Source organism: Battus philenor, unplaced genomic scaffold, assembly GCF_028537555.1.
Source record: "Battus philenor isolate CCGP_79_NKW_IND1 unplaced genomic scaffold, ilBatPhil1.0.hap1 SCAF_14, whole genome shotgun sequence".
NCBI lineage: Eukaryota > Metazoa > Arthropoda > Insecta > Lepidoptera > Papilionidae > Battus > Battus philenor.
Window position 1 is genome coordinate 2,145,862 of NW_027181676.1, and position 20,029 is coordinate 2,165,890.

General features: G+C 35.3%; 1 protein-coding gene across 1 annotated transcript in view; it reads right to left on the reverse strand.

The window, feature by feature from the left end:
• Window positions 1-600: 600 nt before the first annotated feature.
• Window positions 601-20,029, reverse strand: part of sotv (exostosin glycosyltransferase sotv) — a 50,169-nt gene continuing 30,740 nt past the window's right edge. Inside the window, exons 5-7 of the mRNA XM_068777732.1 lie at window positions 2,935-3,055; window positions 1,671-1,829; window positions 601-950 (exon numbers count right to left, since the gene is read on the reverse strand). Coding sequence (XP_068633833.1) covers window positions 729-950; window positions 1,671-1,829; window positions 2,935-3,055 — 502 coding nt within the window. The 3' untranslated portion in view covers window positions 601-728. The remainder of the gene's footprint in view (window positions 951-1,670; window positions 1,830-2,934; window positions 3,056-20,029) is intronic.

The window sequence follows — 20,029 nt, forward strand, 5'->3', positions numbered from 1 at the left end:
AATTTATCGTCTGTAAATACCGAATCTAGCGTATTTTGAATAATTAAAAAAGGAAATAAAACTATTGTAGGCAGTTAATTCTACATACCCTGGTTTGGGGACGAAACCCTTTTTATACTTTTCGTACAGCCTTTTCAATTGTTATTGTCCATTCCTCCCAAAAAAATAATACACGGGCCCTCTTGAAATGAAACCTTCGCATAAATTTAATACACATTAAAAAATAAGGCTTTGGTATTTCACGTGGGTAAATTTATAATTGAGAACTCATTTTCGCATCACCTTTCATTACATGGAGGACCCATTTCATTGTTCATTGATTCTATATCATAGGTTCCCAAAGTAGTCCAGGTTGGACCCCCAGAGGTTCTCGGGGGACTCGAGGTCTGTCTTGACATGACTAATGGAGGTTCATAATTAGTAAGGCGGGGACCACGAAAATTTATTTGCTTTCGATAAGGAAGAACTAGTGTTGGCTTGACTTCACTTATAGGCAAGTGTTTTAAGAAGCTCGCTTTCATATTTAGCCCAACTTTAAAGTTAGATGCAATCACTTTTTTGATTGATCATCAATACGCATTACAATCAATTCTTTTTTTTTACAACTATTAATTTATGCTTCGAACTCAAATCTCTGCAAAGTAAATTTTCGAGGAAATATCTGCAAGGGGTCCACCGGAACCAACTAAATTAGGAACCTTTGATCTATACGTACACCAGGATTTACCTCAAAGGGCACCTATCTCCGGGTAAAGTTGTGGGACCCCGGAGTTGGTCTCCCGGTACTGCAGGGGGTCCGCACGGAACTCGACGGGTTTGAGCGCCATGTGGCCGTATATCTTGGTAAAGCGGTCGATGCAGGCGGACCTCTGGGACATGTGACGAGCGTCGGCAGAGAGCATCTCCGTGTTTGTGCATTCCGGACATTTGAACTTCTTACGCGGCGTCACCTGGAATGTTACAATAGAAATACGTAACATATATGCCATATAGAATTTTAACACGTTGAGCGCCACGTTCCATCCGTTTTTGGTACCATAACAGGATTGATGTGATTCATTGAAACATGACAAACATAAAAATGGTTCTCCTTTACATATATTACAAAATGTTACAACTCTACCATCTTTTCTTACATTTTTCTGACATAATTTACAAAACTTTCTAATTTTTTTTTCTATTCTATGGAGTTTGTGTTCTTTTTTTGGATCTTCTTGCAATGCTACTCGGTGGAATATTATTCTTATTTAGAAGAATACATTGGCCTTAGAGTACCAACGCTTCTAAATGGCACGCGTGGCCTGGACACGGTCGTCCTAAAAATCAGACTGGCGCCCAACGTGGTAAAGAGAAATCGATCAATAAAGTATATCATTGTAAGATTATACATGGTGATTAGTTCCAGTTTTAAAGGTTTTAAAGAGTTTAGATAAATAATTAGAAACGTAATAATAATAAAGGAAAAAAGTTTTCAATGTATTCATATTATTTATTTATTTATTATTCTTTTGCTTTCGCTTTAATATAAAGATTATGTACGTTACATAAGAGGACGTAAGAACTTTAGAAATATTAAGGTAGGGAATACCACAAAAAGGTTGTGCAACTCTGGTCTAGAGCATGGACTTCGATGTTGATGAATGAAAGCAAATAAAGATGTATCGGTTTACCTTGATGGGCGGTTTCCTGGTGACGTTGGCGACGAGGAAATTCATGGCGATATCTTCGCAGTTGAAGTGCTCGTCCACCCAGGTGCGGATCTCAGCCGGCATCTTGTACGTGTAGTACCATGACCAGATTTTATGGTGGAACGCCGCGCCCGTCAATACCTGCCATAGAGTACTTATAGAGTGCCCCATAAATCAGCGTCAAGAAAAGTCGAGCGATAAAAAAAAAATTACATGTAGTAAAATTTTTTAATACATTGTTTAACCCTTCGTGTGCCGCAACATGGCGTCTGTCAGTGTCAGGAACGATATTTTTTAAACGATAAATAAAATATTATTGTCTGCAAGCAAGCGATTTTAAACTGTATTTTTAAGTACTTCGATATAATTTAGCCTACTTTATTTAGAGAAGATCTGACCCGTACGCAACCAGGGAGTTTTACTAATATGTCTATTGGCAGTCAACAGGATAACAAATAATGCTATTTTCTTTTAAAATTAGGCAAATGGTCTATGAATTTTTATTTGTCATTTACAGTAGGGTAAAATAAAACGCTCATAGCGTACTAGAGGGGTATGATATGTTCGGAATTTCTCTACGATATTGAGTGTGAAATAAAAAACTCGACGAAGGATATTAACCGACTTAGCCCAACGTATTGACAAGTGGAAGTGGCAATGCGCAGGCTACATAGCTCAAGGAACAACTGGCCGCTGGGACTTTAGGGTTCTAGAGTGGGAAACACGAACCAGGAGGCGCAGCGTAGAACGTTCTATAAGACGGACAGACGACCATGTTGAATTCGTCGATGTCGCTACATACAGGTCGCTTCTTACCGGTCTTATATGAAATCTATGAAGTAGGTCTATTTCAAAACTCATTGACACCCACTGTATAGGCCTTATTCAAAGATATCTATGGGGGTATATACCATAATCGCCACGCTTAGCGATCCCAGTATGGATTAGTACGAAAAGAACGCTGCTGCAAATCCTCTGGAAAATTTGCGAACAGTGGCAATCATAAATAATAATGTATATATTGTGAAGTATATAAGATTGTACCTTAAGATTCAAACTCGCGACGTAACATTGCAAGTCTCAATCCTCAACCGCTAGCCCACCACTGCTCGTTTAAAGAGTAACTTCTATGTATCTTGCCAGTTTCTCAATACATTCAATATTTAGTATATTTCTATATATTTCTCAATACATTCAATATTTAATATATTTAATATATCTCTATAAAAAAGTTGTGAACACAAACCATTGAGATTTGATTGGTCCATTCGCTGTGATACTTCCAGGATGAAGTCACGTTGTCCCACACGTGAAGTCTAGACGGAAATCCCACTATACGATCGGGGAATTCCCGCCACACGTCGAAACTGAAAGCAAAGGATTGCTTTTTGAATTTTTATGAATATTGTTTAACACCAAATTATAAACACAGGTATATTGGAGATCAATGCACAAGCTAAGCCAGATAATCTATATTCCTTAGACTCTGGTTTTGCAAGTTAGAAAGAGGAGAAAAAAAAGACATGCCTATGACAGAAAATTCTAGAATCCGAATTATATAATATTTGTTCTTATATGAAAATGAAACGTCACTTTTTATTGTATGTATTTATTATTCTTGATTTAATCAGCAAAACGTCCACTACTGGGACATAGACATTCCCAATAGACTTACAATACGATCAGCAGAAAGCGTTCCATATAGCATCTTCCGAAAAACTGTAGTCGTAATGTAAGAAACTATTGACAACACACAGTCTACTAAACACTATGGAAGCGTGCGCCGTGCAATACTCGTTGAACCGTCTCCTTGCGACACTAACGCCCTCTTGTACAAGACTACTACACGACTATTTTTTTCGAAATTATCCTAATCATTTGCAATAGCACCTTCACTTATCCACATATTTAACATAAAGAAGCGTAATTAATATATTATTCACATTGTATTTCCAATATTTTAGATTATCTGAAACATCTATGTGAAGTTAAAACAATTGATTTCTAATTTATTAATCTAGTGACTACAATTATAGATGTGTGCGTGTAATTAGAGTAGGAACTAATACACATACGCATCAAATATCGCACTCACACGCAATAAGATCCACGTGTTCGTATGCATATTCACGAACCGCCAGTGCGGATCGTCGCTCGATCGGTGTTATATATAAGCAATATGAGATACGAGTATCGCTTGTTATCAGACTATAAAATCGACGCATTAATAAATGAAACAAATATGTTATTTAGCACTATGTGTCAGGTAAATTGATTCAGTGGTGTTTTTTGCTTTGTCGACATTTCTATTATAATTTTAGCATTTATGATAAACTTTCACCAAACAACGTAACAACGTATTCAAATATCAACCAGACAACTTTCTTTTTGTGCCGTCACCATCGGTGTCGTCGTTTATATCTACCAACAAGAAATACGACTATTCATGTACCTTAACTATTAATTTTTAACAATAAATTGGGTCACTTATTTAATTATTTTCTACTAGAATCGTTTAAAGGGATCACTTAAGTACATCAAGAGACGAAAATCAAAAGATACTAGAAGAAGCCAAATTAAAAGAAATTAAAATCAAATTAGAAAAACTCGCCGAATTTCGGATGGACAGCGTTCGGAAAGCTCAGAAACATTTCATCCAAAATACCGAAATGTTTGAATGCTAAGGTCTTTGACCAATGTGTGTTTTCATTGATGACATGCATATCCGAGACTTGGTCTCAAAAGGTTTAAGGTCAGGCTCAAGATCACCCAGAGGACAATGAAGTGAATAGAGACGCACACTGCGAGGTATAGGTCTCCCCAAAGATATCTCCATGTATGTGAGTATGAGAGGATATACCATTACCATTACACTTTAGCAGGCGAGTTGATGATCGCAGTGTGGTATATAATACGCTAATCCACGCTATCCATCCTCTATAAACTTATTTTTGAGCATTAGTACTATATAATTAATGCACAAAGTTTAAATTACATAAGATGACACGGGTTTCGAACCCGCAACATACGATCCAAAGTCGCAATCCTCTACCGCCAGCCTACCGCTACTCAATAGATGGGATTACCTTACATTAATTACAACTAATGATACATTAAGATTTCCACTTTTGTTTTGATTCATCACATCATCTCTGGAACTATATTGCTTAGACAATCAATTCCGACACAACCTAGCGGTGCTTTTGAGACCTCTCACCGAGTAGAGGTCAACTAAGACCGAATTTTACTAAATTCAACCCCCAAGGAGGGTTTAGAGGACATTTAATAAGCTCTTATAGGTATAAGACCTAGCTTGAATTTGTGACCTAAAACGTGCAACCTTGTTTGCTACCACTTACCAGCGGAATAAGGCCGCATACACATTAGGGCTGTTATAAAATATAATAAAACATTATTATCTCCTGCATGGTTGTGAATTTTAATTTACATTGTTTTACAAAGTACAAAGGTAATGAGAAATTCTATACAGAAAAATGCATTTTTTCATAATTTATCTTTCTCACTTTTAATATCAACTAACGTATATTGTACAGCAATTAATAAAGGTATAATAGAAATATCTGTCCGGACAGGATTGTATTGTTAAAAGTTTCCCTGTCGTAGAGCAATACGTTAATTAAAAAATAAATTTTTAGAATATGCTAAAATCGATGCAATTTTTTTACTTGATTAATAGAACCTACGAGGGTCAAACTGAAAGTTCTTAGAAAATCAAAAACTAAGCATTCTAGCAAGTTATTAGTTTTATTATAACTTTTCAAAATAGCGTCCATTTACATCAATACATCGCTGCATTCGATGGAACCATTGAGAAAAGCACCTTGCCCACTCGGCCTTAGGGGTCTCTTCGACGGCGTTTTGAAACGCAGCCACTGCTTCTTCGGCGTCCATAAAATGTTTTCCTCGAAGTTTTTCTTTTATTTTCGGGAATAAATAAAAATCGCAGGGTGCGAGGTCGGGGCTATACGGCGGGTGACCCAGTAATTCCACGTCTGAGGTCGCCAAATAGTCGATCGTTTGCCTGGCGGTGTGCGACGAGGCATTGTCGTGATGAAGGAGGATCCTGCTGCGAGGTCGTTTCTCTCGAACTTTTTCCAAGACAAGTGGCAAACAGTTGTTAGTGTACCACTCTGCATTAACCGTTTTCTGATCCTCTAAGACAACTGTCGCGTAATGACCTGTCTTTCCGAAGAACGAGGCCACCATCTTTTTTCCAACACTTCGACCTCTCTTCACTTTAGTTGGCAACTCTTCGGAAGGAAACACCCACTGAGCAGACTGTCTTTTGGTTTCCGGATCATAACAGTAAATCCAGCTTTCGTCACCCGTTAGTATGTCGAACACAGCATTTGAGTCACCTCCGTTAAATTTTTTGATCATTTCTCGGCACCAATCAACACGGCGGAGTTTTTGAGCCTCGGTCAAATTATGCGGTATCCAGAGGGCACAAAGCTTCCTGACCGCTAAATGTTCATGGAGGATTTTGTGCACTTGACTCATACCTATGCCTAGACTTGTCCGAATCTGCTGATAGGTCACTCTTTTGTCAGTCTCTATCATACGCCGCACAACACTGATATTGTCTTCAGTCGTCGCTGTAGAAGGCCGTCCCTCACGCAAATCATCGGTGAGATTAGTTCGACCACGTTTGAATTCATTAAACCAGTTGTAAACTGTGGCACGAGATGGGGCTTCATCGTGAAAAGCCAATTGAAGTCTATCATAACTTTCTTGTTGACTTATATGACATCGAAAGTCATAAAAAATCATTGCACGAAAATTTTCTCGGCTTAAATTCATTCTGACGTGCACAGACAATTTTCAATTTACCGCCAAATCGTAAAACAAATGACAAATGAATGAAATGTATACTCAATATTATTGGTAAAGAGTTCTATTTTCAAAATTTAAACTTATTTTTTTAATATAATGCTTTTAAGTTGCCAGTTCTAAAAACTTTCAGTTTGGCCCTCGTATATACAGGGTGACTGGTAGGTGGAAAAGCTTTAAAGGGATTTATAGTCCTTTAGCCAGAAAAACTTTGGTTTTACACACACCAAATACCTTGTATAAAATCGTCGCTCTGACATTTTACATTTTTTTTCGACTGGTGTACGAGACGTCACTAACTTCTGGCAGTACAAGTCAGACAACAGATAATAAACTATAATTAATTTTAGTATTTAAAATTTTGAACATTTTATTTTACTTCTTACTTGATTTTTGTAATCATTCACCACCTATAACTAAACAACACTATTTAATTCATAGAATTTACGTGCCTACGGGTCGTATGACGCTGATGGATTCAGGCCGATTTCAACCGGTCTTAAAGTCTATGTCCAGCGGTGGGCATTCATTTGAAATTAATGAACAATGACTCGACAGCCGGCAAACGATCGATCTATGGTCGCAACTTTTCAACGGCTGCCCTATAAGTTACATGAAATTTTGTAAAGTAATGCATTTTTTTTATTTTCGAGGCTTATGTTTGTTTAATTATAGATAAAATATTATACATTAAAAATGCATTCAAAAGTACAGTTCAATAAATAAATGCAGAGGTCGGCAACATTTTTAATGTAAAGAGTAAAATACTACATTAAAAATTCACGATGGGCGCCAACTATTTTTTGACCAGACAAATATATAAAAATAATATTCTTATGTAAAAATTGTTCATTTATTAATTTTGTAATTAATAAATTTAATTACAGAACAAGGTTATTTTTAATCTTAAATAAATACAGAAGAATGTTTGTAAGTACATTGAAGAGTAATGACGTATTGTTTATATAAAATTATTTTAATGAGATATTTGGGTTGCCATATCATCTGCAATTTTTTGATAATCGATCATATAAGATGTTTTGAATTTCTTGTCTAAACTAAAATAGTTTAAGTGGGCACTAAAATTTATTGAAGGCGCAGTGGCGTCCGCGGGCGCCGCGTTGCCGATCTCTATATTAACTATTTACTGACAGAATTTGTACAGTATCCGGCGATAAATATTGCACATCGATCTTTGGAAAGAGACAATCGGCTAATTTCGGCTTGTCTTGAAGGCGATTCCGATTGTCGAGAACTGGAAAAAGCGTTGGCAAAATTGCTTTTTAACGGACGGAGATTACTTTGAAGAGGATAAAATTAATTTGGAAGAATAAGTAAAGAATTTACATTTTAAAAACAAATTCACCTTACGTATTGGTATGTCATATTGTTATCAAAAAATGAGGCCAAATTCACTCATTTGAAATTTTAATAAGATTTGCATTTCATCAATAAGTCTAAATACACTCATTTCTCGACTTACGACAGGGTTCGGTTCCACAACTTCGAACGTAAGTCGAAATGGTCGTAAGTTCTAATTCACACAAAAATAAATAATAAAATATGATATATATATTACATAAGCAAATATAATGGCTTTTATTTCTGATATATATCTTTTATTATTATTTTACTTGTTTTGTCACACTTATGCTGATTTATTAATTTTATTTTCATCTCTAGGTTTTAATTTTTAGAAAAAAAATTATGGAATTTTTTCGTCGTAAGTGCGAATAGTCGTAAGTCGAGGTGGTCGTAACTCGAGAACTAACTGTAGCTTTGTTATAACATATAACAAAGCTGTTTAGACTTTTCAATCCGGCGATGGAACGTTCACTGCTCGATAAATTTCGAACAAGACTTATTTAAGGTTTTCCAACTAACTTAAACAAGGTCGTCTCCTATCAACCTTATAGGTGGTAGTCCAAAGCTGGCTTGTCGGTCCATGGTATCCACCCAGAATCATAAGGCTCCAGCAGCTATCTATTTAGCGCACTATTCAATTATAATACACTACTACCTGCTATCTTTTTCTGAGAATATAGTTGAAATTTATATGACTGTTTCGTCGCTAATACAAAAAGTATAGTAAGATTAGACGTAACTTCTCAGCATTCCTTGAATTGACCGTACAGGTGCCAGGTCCATCGCGTTATAGAAAGAGGCGTTGGGTACAGTGCCAGGGGCTGACCATACAGGAAGGTTTGAGGAAGTCTCCATGCAATTCATTGGCTTTCACTTTCCTACCAGACCCTCCCCACCTAACCAAATTATACCAAACAAATTATTTCATTCATAAAAATATCCAATTAATTTTAATGACGTTATAAATCCGATATTCGTGTCATTAATTATTTTCACTTGTGGCTCACGTGACTAATGTATCCTATCGAACTGTAACGTGTGGACACCCTGATTTATAACTTCATGTACAATGATATTTTGATATACTTATTTTTCAGATTTACTTAATTAATAATTGTATGATGTACAAGCTTTGAACTGGTGATTGTATATATCATTTGCTACAGACTTTATACTATCTGAAGTTAGTAGCCTATATAGTATTGTATTTGAAGTTATTGAAAATAGAAGGACCGGAAAGTAATGTCGTTTCTGTCGGCATATCTTACAAAAAATTTGATTGATTTGTTACCACTCCGGCATTAATTTTGTATACTAGATGGCAAATGGTTGTTGATAACGAAGGTGAATATATTGTTGATTAGTAATAAAAACTTGTTGAAAATTTGGTCGTGTGATTTTAATTTAAGAAAGCGACATTACTTTCCGGTCCCCCTAATAAATAAGTCACAGAGACAGGAAGTGCTGTAAATAACGATAGAATATAAAAATAAGATATACGCATTTTAACACCAAATCCAATAAAAACAAAAAAAGATTATGGAGAATCACCCCTATTATTAAGTAAGGGATTTGAAATATAATTCAAAACGGATTTTCAGAAATTACTGAATGTACATACGAAATTCATTAAATACTTGCCAAGTCGTTTCAGAGTATGGCTACTAACACTGTGACACACACACACACACACACACACACACACGCACGCACGCACGCACGCACGCACGCACGCACGCACTGAGGTAATTTTAAATTTATACGCAAAAAAATAAAAGCTTATGTAAAGGTAATATTGATCGATAAAGCATATTATTGTTTTAAGAATTAGATAGAAACACGTCAGCCGAATAGACGCCCATTGCAAGACATGACATATGTCTTGCAATGGGCGTCTATTCACCCAAAGACATACCATAGAGTGGAATATAGGCACTTGTAAAGCAAATTGGCGTTCGCAGGTATTATGGTACGCAGAGGACACTACTGTTCATCTACTACAAACTTATTTATGGGCAGTGGCAATCCTTTATAATTAATGCACAAAGTGAATCGAACACTCGACCTACGATCGTAACTCAGTCTTCTATACTTAACTACCCACTGCTCGATATAAGTTACATCCGTGTTTCTTGCCAGTTTCTAAATAGAATCAACATTCCAGGCCCGTAAATATGTGTTTAAATACATACATACATACATACAATGATAAAAATGTGATGTAAAAAAACCTTTGTTAGTTTATTGTGTGATTTTTACGTGATAATAAAGCCTTAATTTCTATACAACTGTATTAAGTATAACAGTTGACAATTGAAATTCCTAACCCCTACACTAAACGTTTTGCTATTACTTTTATAATGCAAGCACCCTACGGGCGTCATTGTTTCCATTAGATAACTATAACTTAGAAGTCTTCAAGACAGGAGTGAATAGGTTGCCTCTACTGCATGTACCATTAGACATCGTATTTGCTTAACATAAGGCGAGAGTCAAACGATTTGTCTATAACTAATAAAAATAAGTACTCCAATACCTCACTTTGCATCGTGGTTACGTTCCAAAAAAAAAAACGACGCAAATTGAAACGCTGCAAAGTGAATTAAGATTTTCTATAGCAAACCATGTAAAGATCGAAGATAGGTTCCAGGGTCAAACTTGAACAAAGTAAACATTAAAAAACAAAAATAATATAACTCTGCCAATAAATAAATTGGAATAATATTGACCTTTTTTTGTAAACAGATACAACACGTAAAAATTTATTATTCTCTTTTAAAAAAAGCACAACACACTACATTACAACACACTACGTAATTGAAGCTGAATTCTTAAAATTAGCAAAACAAAGTGAAAAAAAGCTGTATTAAAATTGAGTTGATTTTTAGTTAGAAAGGGAATCCCCGAGTTTTGACAGCATGACGCAATTAGAAACAAAAGTGTTGCCATCTTTTAGAATTTTTTTTTTAATTAAAGACTTGAAACCAAAACAACGCAACCTCGAAAATCTAACGACGCACAGTGAAAATTTACTACTTAAGCTACGACGCGACTAATTAAGCAGCGACGCAACTTCGAAAAAAACGCAAAACGAGGTATTGGTGCATTCCTAAAACGTACAGGTAAATAACATAGACCCCTTACGGAACGTCGAACGCAGGAATCGATTTTACCTCGATATTAAATTAAAACAAGTTGAACTGAAACCAATTAACACTTAACCGAGCGATCGGGGAACATCTCCCCACTTGAAAGTAATCGAATGTGAATTATGCTGGACGTAATTTGTCAGAAAAAATTTTCTAGCCATATATTTAAGTATCGTCATCTTTATTTCGCAGCATGTTTACCACAGAATATCTCCACTACATACTACATTTCCGACAACCTTAAGATTTCAGAATTGTTCTAGTATCATATCTAGTAAACAACCACTTATTTATATATATTTTTATAAAGCATTATAGGTGGCGCAAAAGTAATGTCATAATGTGAAGGTGTTATAATTTTTACAAATGGCGAATGAATGTCACTGTGCTTTGACATTTATGATGTAGATATATACAAAATTAGTTAGCAAGCGATAAAATGATATACTTCAAGAACGTGGAATTATTACATGGAACCTTTAGTCTGTTGTTTTAAGGCAGCATATATTGCGTCGTCGTGGAGTACGGAGCATGTGTTCAAATAATCAATCCTTTGAGCTTTTTAAAATCTCGCGTTTACACCCACAAACCACACATCTTACAAGCCTTGAAAGCTAACATTGAAGAAGATATCACCATTTCGGATCCAGATGTTTTGCGAGCAATAATTCAAAATCCCGTAATTCGAACGTAATTATTCATCAATTTTTTTTATTTCTTTTTCTTGAAATGGCCCCGCTATTGGAGGCCTTTCGTACCTCTAACTTATTTATGGGTTAGAAACTTTTATTCCGTTTTAGTAATTTTATTACTAGTATTTTTATTTTTACGCTCTTCTTCCATGCATCTTCAGATCTTTCATTCATTCCTTACATTTTACATTTCATCTGTCTTGCTCTTTCATTCCATTTATCCTCTTTTCCGATGCCTTTCATCCATCACCTCGTTTCTCAGTTTTTTTACATAATTTATTTATATACCTATTTACAAAATAAAACGAATGTGAGCAAAATATAACATTCGTTTTATTTTATTTAAGTTTTTCTTAGATTATTGATTTCTTTTTCTACATAGCCTAAGGAACTCTGGTCGCAACTCATCATTCTCTCATTCTATGCATAAACTTTGGAGGTGACCCATTGAGCGATATCATTTTTTCCAATTAACGCCTTCAATCTTACACTTTCATATAAACTTCTTTCAATAACTGAGCTCTTTAGTTTAATTTATAACAAAATGGCTGCCGGTTGAAATAGTGACATTACTTTTGCACCATCTGTTATTACAAAAACCACTGCCAGGAACTACAGTGAACAATGATTGTTTTTAACACGTAGTAATACAAATATTCAAAACGCCTTTGCAAACCTTATGTAATTATTTACACTTTTTTAAAAAACACAATTCATATAGAGCTACAAGAGGCGGTCTAAAACGCTCGAGGCGATTTCAACCAGACATCCTTTGGATGTAGATGAGAGACGTGAAGGAGATGGCAGTTTAGGATGTACATTATTTCAAATACATATATTACTATACACACATACATATATACACATATACATATCTAACTTTAATATCATTACGCTATTATTTCTGAAACCATTAGTTTATTGGTAGGTTGTGCCATATATTAAAAATTATATACGCTATACATTCACCGCTTTAAATCTATTACACGTATAATTAGGGCTTACAATACCGAACTAAAATCTGAATACCGGTATTTGGTATTTGAAATACCGGGAAACCGGTATTATTAATTAAAACTTTACTAGTTATATTTTTACTTACCTCAGTTGTATAAAATATATATAAAATCTAATAAATATTGTTCCGAAATGGGTACATATTATTTATTTCATTACGTAGAGAGTAGGAGTAGATAGATACAAAAAAAACGTACAAGCAGAATAATAATAAATATTTAATGGAATCAGGCGTTACCTAGCGGAAGTCAATCTTAAGTAAGAAAAGGACCAATATTTAGCCAGTTTCCCACATGCAGTAGTAGTCGTGCAACAAAGTGCACCGCCGAGTGCTCTGCACTCTGTGTTTGGCACTAATCGGTGTAACATAACTCCTGAAGATGCCCCGTGGAGGGGTGAAACACAAGTTGAGTGGTTTAACGGTGGCAGTTGTGTAATTCGCATTGTTTGCCGCATGCGCATTTATCAGCGGGCTGGCGGGCGGTGCACTTTGTTGCACGACTATCACTGCATGTGCGGAAGTGGCTAAATATTGGTCCTTTTCTTACTTAGAGTAATATTAATATCTTGCGTCTTGTTAATTTAAGTATGCTCATAAAAAAACATAAACAATCAATCGTTTCATCATCAAGCGAGGACCGACTTTTCGTACAAATATAACCACAGTAGCCGAAAAAGCCTTTCCTTATTCTACACTTGTCGGCACTATTGTCATTAATTCATCATACACATTTTGTAAATAGGTTCCTTTTGTTACCGTTTTTCCAAAAAAAGTAATTACATCATTTTAATATAATGAAAGTGTTTGTTAATCTTCAAAAAAAGTTATTAATGTAATTATGATATAGCGAAATGGATGAAACCATAAAGCACAGAAAGTTTGTACAACTTTCTGTGCTTTATGGTACAATTTTCTGTGACCAGTCTTGGTCAGTTTTAGTGTTAATGTGAGAAAAATTACAGTCATTACTGTACACTATCCATCATAAAACAAAACGAATATTTCAACATCGGTCAAATTCAAATCCGTAAAAAATAGAACGCATAGCCACCCTAGTGTAATCAATTAATTTCGGTTAAGTGGTGACTACACGTTCGCGTGTCGAGCCAACACTAGGGTACTCTAAATGCGTATTACTTTACAAAAGGGGACAAAATCATCGGTTAACCATAAAGTGGACGGCCGTATCGCTTTCAGTACACGCTGAAAAACCATATATTTCGGAAGAAATAGCCGAGATATTGCCTGCAGATATTACTTTTATAATTTTGTTGATAACACTGTCAATATAAGTTGAAGTCACACAGTTGATGAATAAGTAAGAAAAGGACCAATATTTAGCCACTTCCGCACACATTAGACTCTCTGTGTTTGGCACTAATCGGTGTAACATAACCCCTAAAGGTGCCCCGTGGAGGGGTGAAACACGTGTTGAGTAATTTGACGGTGGCGGTTGTGTGATTCGCATTGTTTGCCGCATACACATTTATCAGCGGGCTGGCGGGCGGTGCATTTTATTTCACGACTACCACTGCATGTGCGGACGTGGCTAAATATTGGTCCTTTTCTTACTTAGGATGGACTTCCGCGAGGTAACGCCTGATTCCATTAAACAGTTGATGAATGTTCTTCATCATCATTATGACATCCAATAGAAGCCCACTGCAAGGAAGAATTCTTCTCCAAGAATTACCTCGATAACCGATCTTGCGCTACCGGCATCTAACTACTTTCTACCAGTTCAACTATCTCATCAGTTCACCTTATGGGGAGACGTGCTCACACCGCGTTTCCGCCTCAACGTTTGCAGGTTGCATGTTCTTATATCTGATTAAATTTAAGAAACTCATTAAACAAATCTTAGTAAAAATCCTTTTATATTGTAAAATATTTTTCAAGTAATAATAAAACTTCGGAATTAATTGTTCTACCATTGTATAAAGGATATTGTAAGTGATCAAAGAAGAACGAAGATTACCGAGGTAGCCCGAAGAACTGCTCGAATGAAGTGAGCAATGGGCGTGGCATATCGCTCGTATAACCGATGGCCGATGAAGCCGAAAGACGCGGCGTAGATAGGCCTTCCACTGGGTGAAATGACAACATAGTTAAGCTAGCGGGAAGTCGCTCCATATGGGCAGCGCATGCTCAGTTGTCGTCATGATCTTTGGGAGAAATCTACGGCTTGCAGTAAACGTCTAATGGTTAAAAAGAAAAAGATGTGACCACAAAAATATATCGTTAGAGTTTGTTAGGGGTTTTTCTTAAATCAGAGCGCGTTTGTAGCTATCTTTACTTCAGGGGGAGGTTTTGAACTCTAGTTTTTATCAATTTGAGCTGTTTTGTTATATGAATAATAATGTGAACAGATGAACAACAGTGTAACAATGTCTTGAACAATGTTATTATGTGTCTACACTAGCGAAATAATCAATATTTAATAATTACACATTAGATATTAGACATTGGGAAATTCTAGTACGATTTCAAAATATCCTTTATTCTAGTAAAATATTTAAGATTTATTTAATATAACACTTATAATTTTAGATATAAAACTAAGAAAATGAAGGTCTAAGATATGTTATGGAAGTTTATTATATATGCTTACTCAGACCCATGAAGGATTTAACTTTTTGAAGATGAAATTTAGACGAGTTTTTTTTTTATATTTCTTGTAAATGTATTCCCGTAAATGTATGATTATATATGATTAAATAATTATTTCATTAATTTTACAGATCAATAACAACAAGAATAGTAAGTAGGCCCACTGTGTAATTCGTCATCATTATCATTTCAGCCGTAAGTTGTCCACAACTGGACAAAGGCCTCTCCCATAGATTTCCAATAGAACCTATGTGTCTGTGACGCCCTCAACACGATCCTATGTCCACTCCGTGTGTGGACATACTACACTACTCTAGCCACACGAATTGCCACAGGTCTCTTTGACCTGTTTTATAAGTGCGTCCGTAGTAGTGAGGCCCGGCACCACTCACACAGAGTCAGCCCATCGTGTTGGTGATCGCCGTCTTGGTCTCTTTCAGTCTACATTTCCTAACCCAACCAGCTTTAATAGACTCTCTGGTTGCTTCCGAAACATGCGGCTGATGTAACGAAGAATCCGCTTGTAGCAGAAAGAGTAATAAAGTGTAAAGAATTGTATCCTTTGTGGAAGTTATGTTAGTTTAAGAAACCACTGAATACATAAAAAATTATAATAAAATTTAAATATCGAATTGTAAAAGTCAATGAGTCATGATTGACTTAATTATAATTTTTCTGCTTGAATTAAAGTTTAAAACTAGTTAAACAATGCATGGTTAGCTTTTTTAACTCGTGTGACACCAATTGTATTCCAAAATAGTTTCGAAGCTATCTCGGCAAATTGCACTTACCAAACAAAAATAATCGAGTTATATAATCGATTTGTAGTTATTTGATCTATAAACGAACCAAATTCTGAATTTGGTTTTAAAATAAAATTCATTTGCATTTTTATTTGACAAAAAATATTCTACAGTTTAATAATGCAATATAATAAACAATTATATATATATTGAAATGCTTAATTTAGTACAGAGGTTTTATAATAATTTCGAAATTTATGTAACTTGTACAGTACCCGGCGATAAATATTGCACACCGACCTATGGAAAGAGACAATCGGCTAATTTCGGCTTCGTAGAGCGTTATCTCTGTCGCACGATATTTAACAACTGACAAAATCTCACTAGTGTGGGACAGAGGTAGTCCGTAATAATTTCGAACCTAATTGCACAGATTAATCGAAAGGATATCGAATATAAAAAATCGATTTCACAAAATCTGAGTTCTAAAATCGATTTTAAAACTTATTTAAACTTTTTTTATGTACTTGACAGCAAGACAAGGACTACAGTCAACTAGTGTAATATGCAGTACTAAAATATCATGCTTAATAGTTCGTACCTAATGAATTGCTATATTTGTGCTGTTCATTGCGTGTTGTAGTTTAATGCACCCTGTAGCTAGTGAAATCACAGGGTAATGGAGTGTGTTGAATAAATGATGATCCATGTTTTAAAAACAAACAATCTTTGTTTTTAATATCACGAACGTATTACATTACGCATTGGTTTATCGTTTTCCAACCTGTGATACGCATATAAGTGTAAAAGAGGTAATCAATAACGTAATTACAGTAAGAAAAATCTTTTCAAAATTCGTAATACTACATATTAAAATGAATTATTGTTTATTACCTATCCTTGCCGAATTTCTACCGTCTAAAGGCATTAGTCTATCGCATTCCTATAGAAAAAATATTAAAACATGTACCATATTACACAGCGATCACTTTAAATAGCGTGATTTAAAATAGAAGTAAAAACTTAATCTTTTTCTTACAAACGAGTTATATGTGAGAAAGGGACAAATATATATCTACTTCCAATATGCAGCAGTAGTCGTGCAATAAAGTGCACCGCCCACCAGCCCGCTGATAAATACGCGTGCGGCAAATAATGCGAATTACACAACTACCATCGTTAATTCACTCAACACGTGTTTCACCTCTCCATCGAGGGCATCCTCAGGAGTAATGTTACACCAATTAGTGCCAAACACCGAGTCTTTGGTCTTTTTTGTCTTGGCGCATTTATCAGCGGGCTGGCGGGCGGTGCATTTCATTGCACGACTACTGCTACATAGCGGAAGTAGCAATATATTAGTCATTTTCTTACTTAGGATGGACTTCCGCAAAGTAACGCCTGAATCTATCAGATAAATGAGTAAACCCAGGTATATATATATACCAATTAAAAGCTTTTACACCTATAGCTGTCATAATCATCCTGTGTACTATATACTACTGTGATCAAAATTTAAGGTAGAATTTTCATTCAACTCCCGTATTAGGAAGTCAGGTAATTATTTTTCCTAATTTGTTAGAACTGTCTATAACATTTGCAAAGCGTCTGTCAAAAGTTGGAATATCATTTGGTCCGGACAAATCAATTTAAAGAATGTTTTGTATTTCAAAAGCGTAGTCTTGATTGGTACTAAAATTGCTCAATTATTTGGCAAAAAACGTCAAAAACTCGACCCATTTCTTCCACAACCACCGTGCTGCTTTTGACTATTCAGCAAGCTCAAAATACCAATACAGGCACGCCGTTCTGACACAATTGAGGAGATAAAAACCGACTGGAAGGCTATACCGGACAGAAAATATTTCGACTGTTGCCAAAATTGGATAAACGCCTTGGCAAAATTGCGTGGGAATTATATTAAGAAGAATAAATAAAAAAAATACATTTTATTAAAAAAATTCACCTTAGTTTTCATCACATTGCTTTATTAATAGATAAAATAATATAATCACTATCGGGAATATAATAAAATAACCAACAAGAATAGACAGCCAAAACTGGAATACAAATAGATACTGTTACAACAATATACCGGAATATACTATCAATCAAAATGATAGATTTGTTTTTAAAAACATTTGTATTTCATTTATTATCTATGACCAGGATTATTAATAGCCACAGATACTAATGGCGATAAATCACGCAATGCAGAAAAGAAATATTTTTAGTTTCAATAAATGATACATGAACGGTCTGAATGCGGTGAATTATTGTTCACTGAACCCTTCTCCCCGTAACCAATTAGATTATAACTAATAAGAAAGTTCATTTCACAATGACCAGTTGAAGGCATTATTAGGCGGAAGAACTCTAATAAACTGGTCGTTGCGGGTTCAATCCCTGGGAGACGACCCTAAGGAAATATTTAACTTATTCACAGCTTACAAACTGTGCCGATAAACAAAACAAACAGACATATACAAGGAACCATCATCCAAAAGTACATAACATAGACAAATCCTCACAAATTTCATTTATCTCTGCCAAGACGACGCCCAATCCGAGAAGTGACAATAGTGACTTATCATTGTCTAACAACCAGACCACTTAAATGATCGTAGCAAGTTAGAGATTTTAAAGGGTCACTGTGAACACAGCTTTCTGTCAAATTAATCATTAATATTAAAAAAAACTGGCAACGAAGCTACACTAAATAATGAGACGACGAATTTGAATCCATTTACACACGATTCCTAGTGCCCCTTCAACCAGGAACTTACTCAATGTCATAGCATAACTTTATACATAATTATTTTATTTTAATTTTTTTTATTTTACGTAAAAATTCTTAAAGCGCAAATACATGCCAGTTGTGTCTCATGCAAATAAGTTGTTCGAGAAAAAAAAATAAAAAAAAACACTTCCCCGCGACACTTCCGAAGTAAGTAAATAACAAAAATGAAATATAAAAGAAAATTCTAAACATTTTTTTCAATCGCGCCTATAGAAAAATAATGACTACGACTAAAAAAATTAACCAAAAAAAGTATTATACACCTATCCCACAGCTTATTCACATTTCTTATATGCTATCAAAATACATCTCATATTAATTCTAGTATATATCTAGAGCAGTATTTTTTAACTTGGGACCCGCGCACAACTTTAACCCTTTCGTTTTAATATAACAAATATATATGTTACATAGGAGTACGAAAGAATTTCAGAAATGCTAACGTAAGGCACGCAAAAGGTTGAAAATTACTGATCTAGAGCAAGTAGGAAATACAATTTTTAATATAAATACATTGCATGTAATGGTCTATTCAAAATTATGAAAGAGATTTTTAGTTTTAGTCGTGTCTTAAGGAAAATCGTAATTTCATAGTATTAATTAAATTAAAAAAAAATGGGACTCGTTGTCAAGAACTCAAAATCAGTTACAATTATATTAATGTCTCCTCCTAACTCCTCCGTGGGAGCGGCATACGAGAGCTCGGCTCAGGGTCGACATACCACAGGACTCCTTTCGAAACTCACCGACATAAACAAACAACGAAAACTCATCAAGACATATTTCCATCTTACACAACTACTAAGCGGGCACGGGTACTGCAAGCAGTACCTGCACCGTTTTAAAATAATCGATAATGAGACTTGCCCATGTGACGACTCCACAGTACAGACTTTTCATCACTTACTCAGACACTGCTCTCGATTCGCATCCAAAAGACGTAACCACGTGACCTTATGTGAAAACCTTAATATGCCTCCGTTCAACTTACCAGACCTTCTCAAGAAAAAATCTACAGCCGAATCTTTTGATGAGGTGGCCCGTTACATTGTCCTAAATCTCAAGGCATTTAACGGTCTGTAGCGCTTGGGCAGCGACTTGAAATAAAATAAT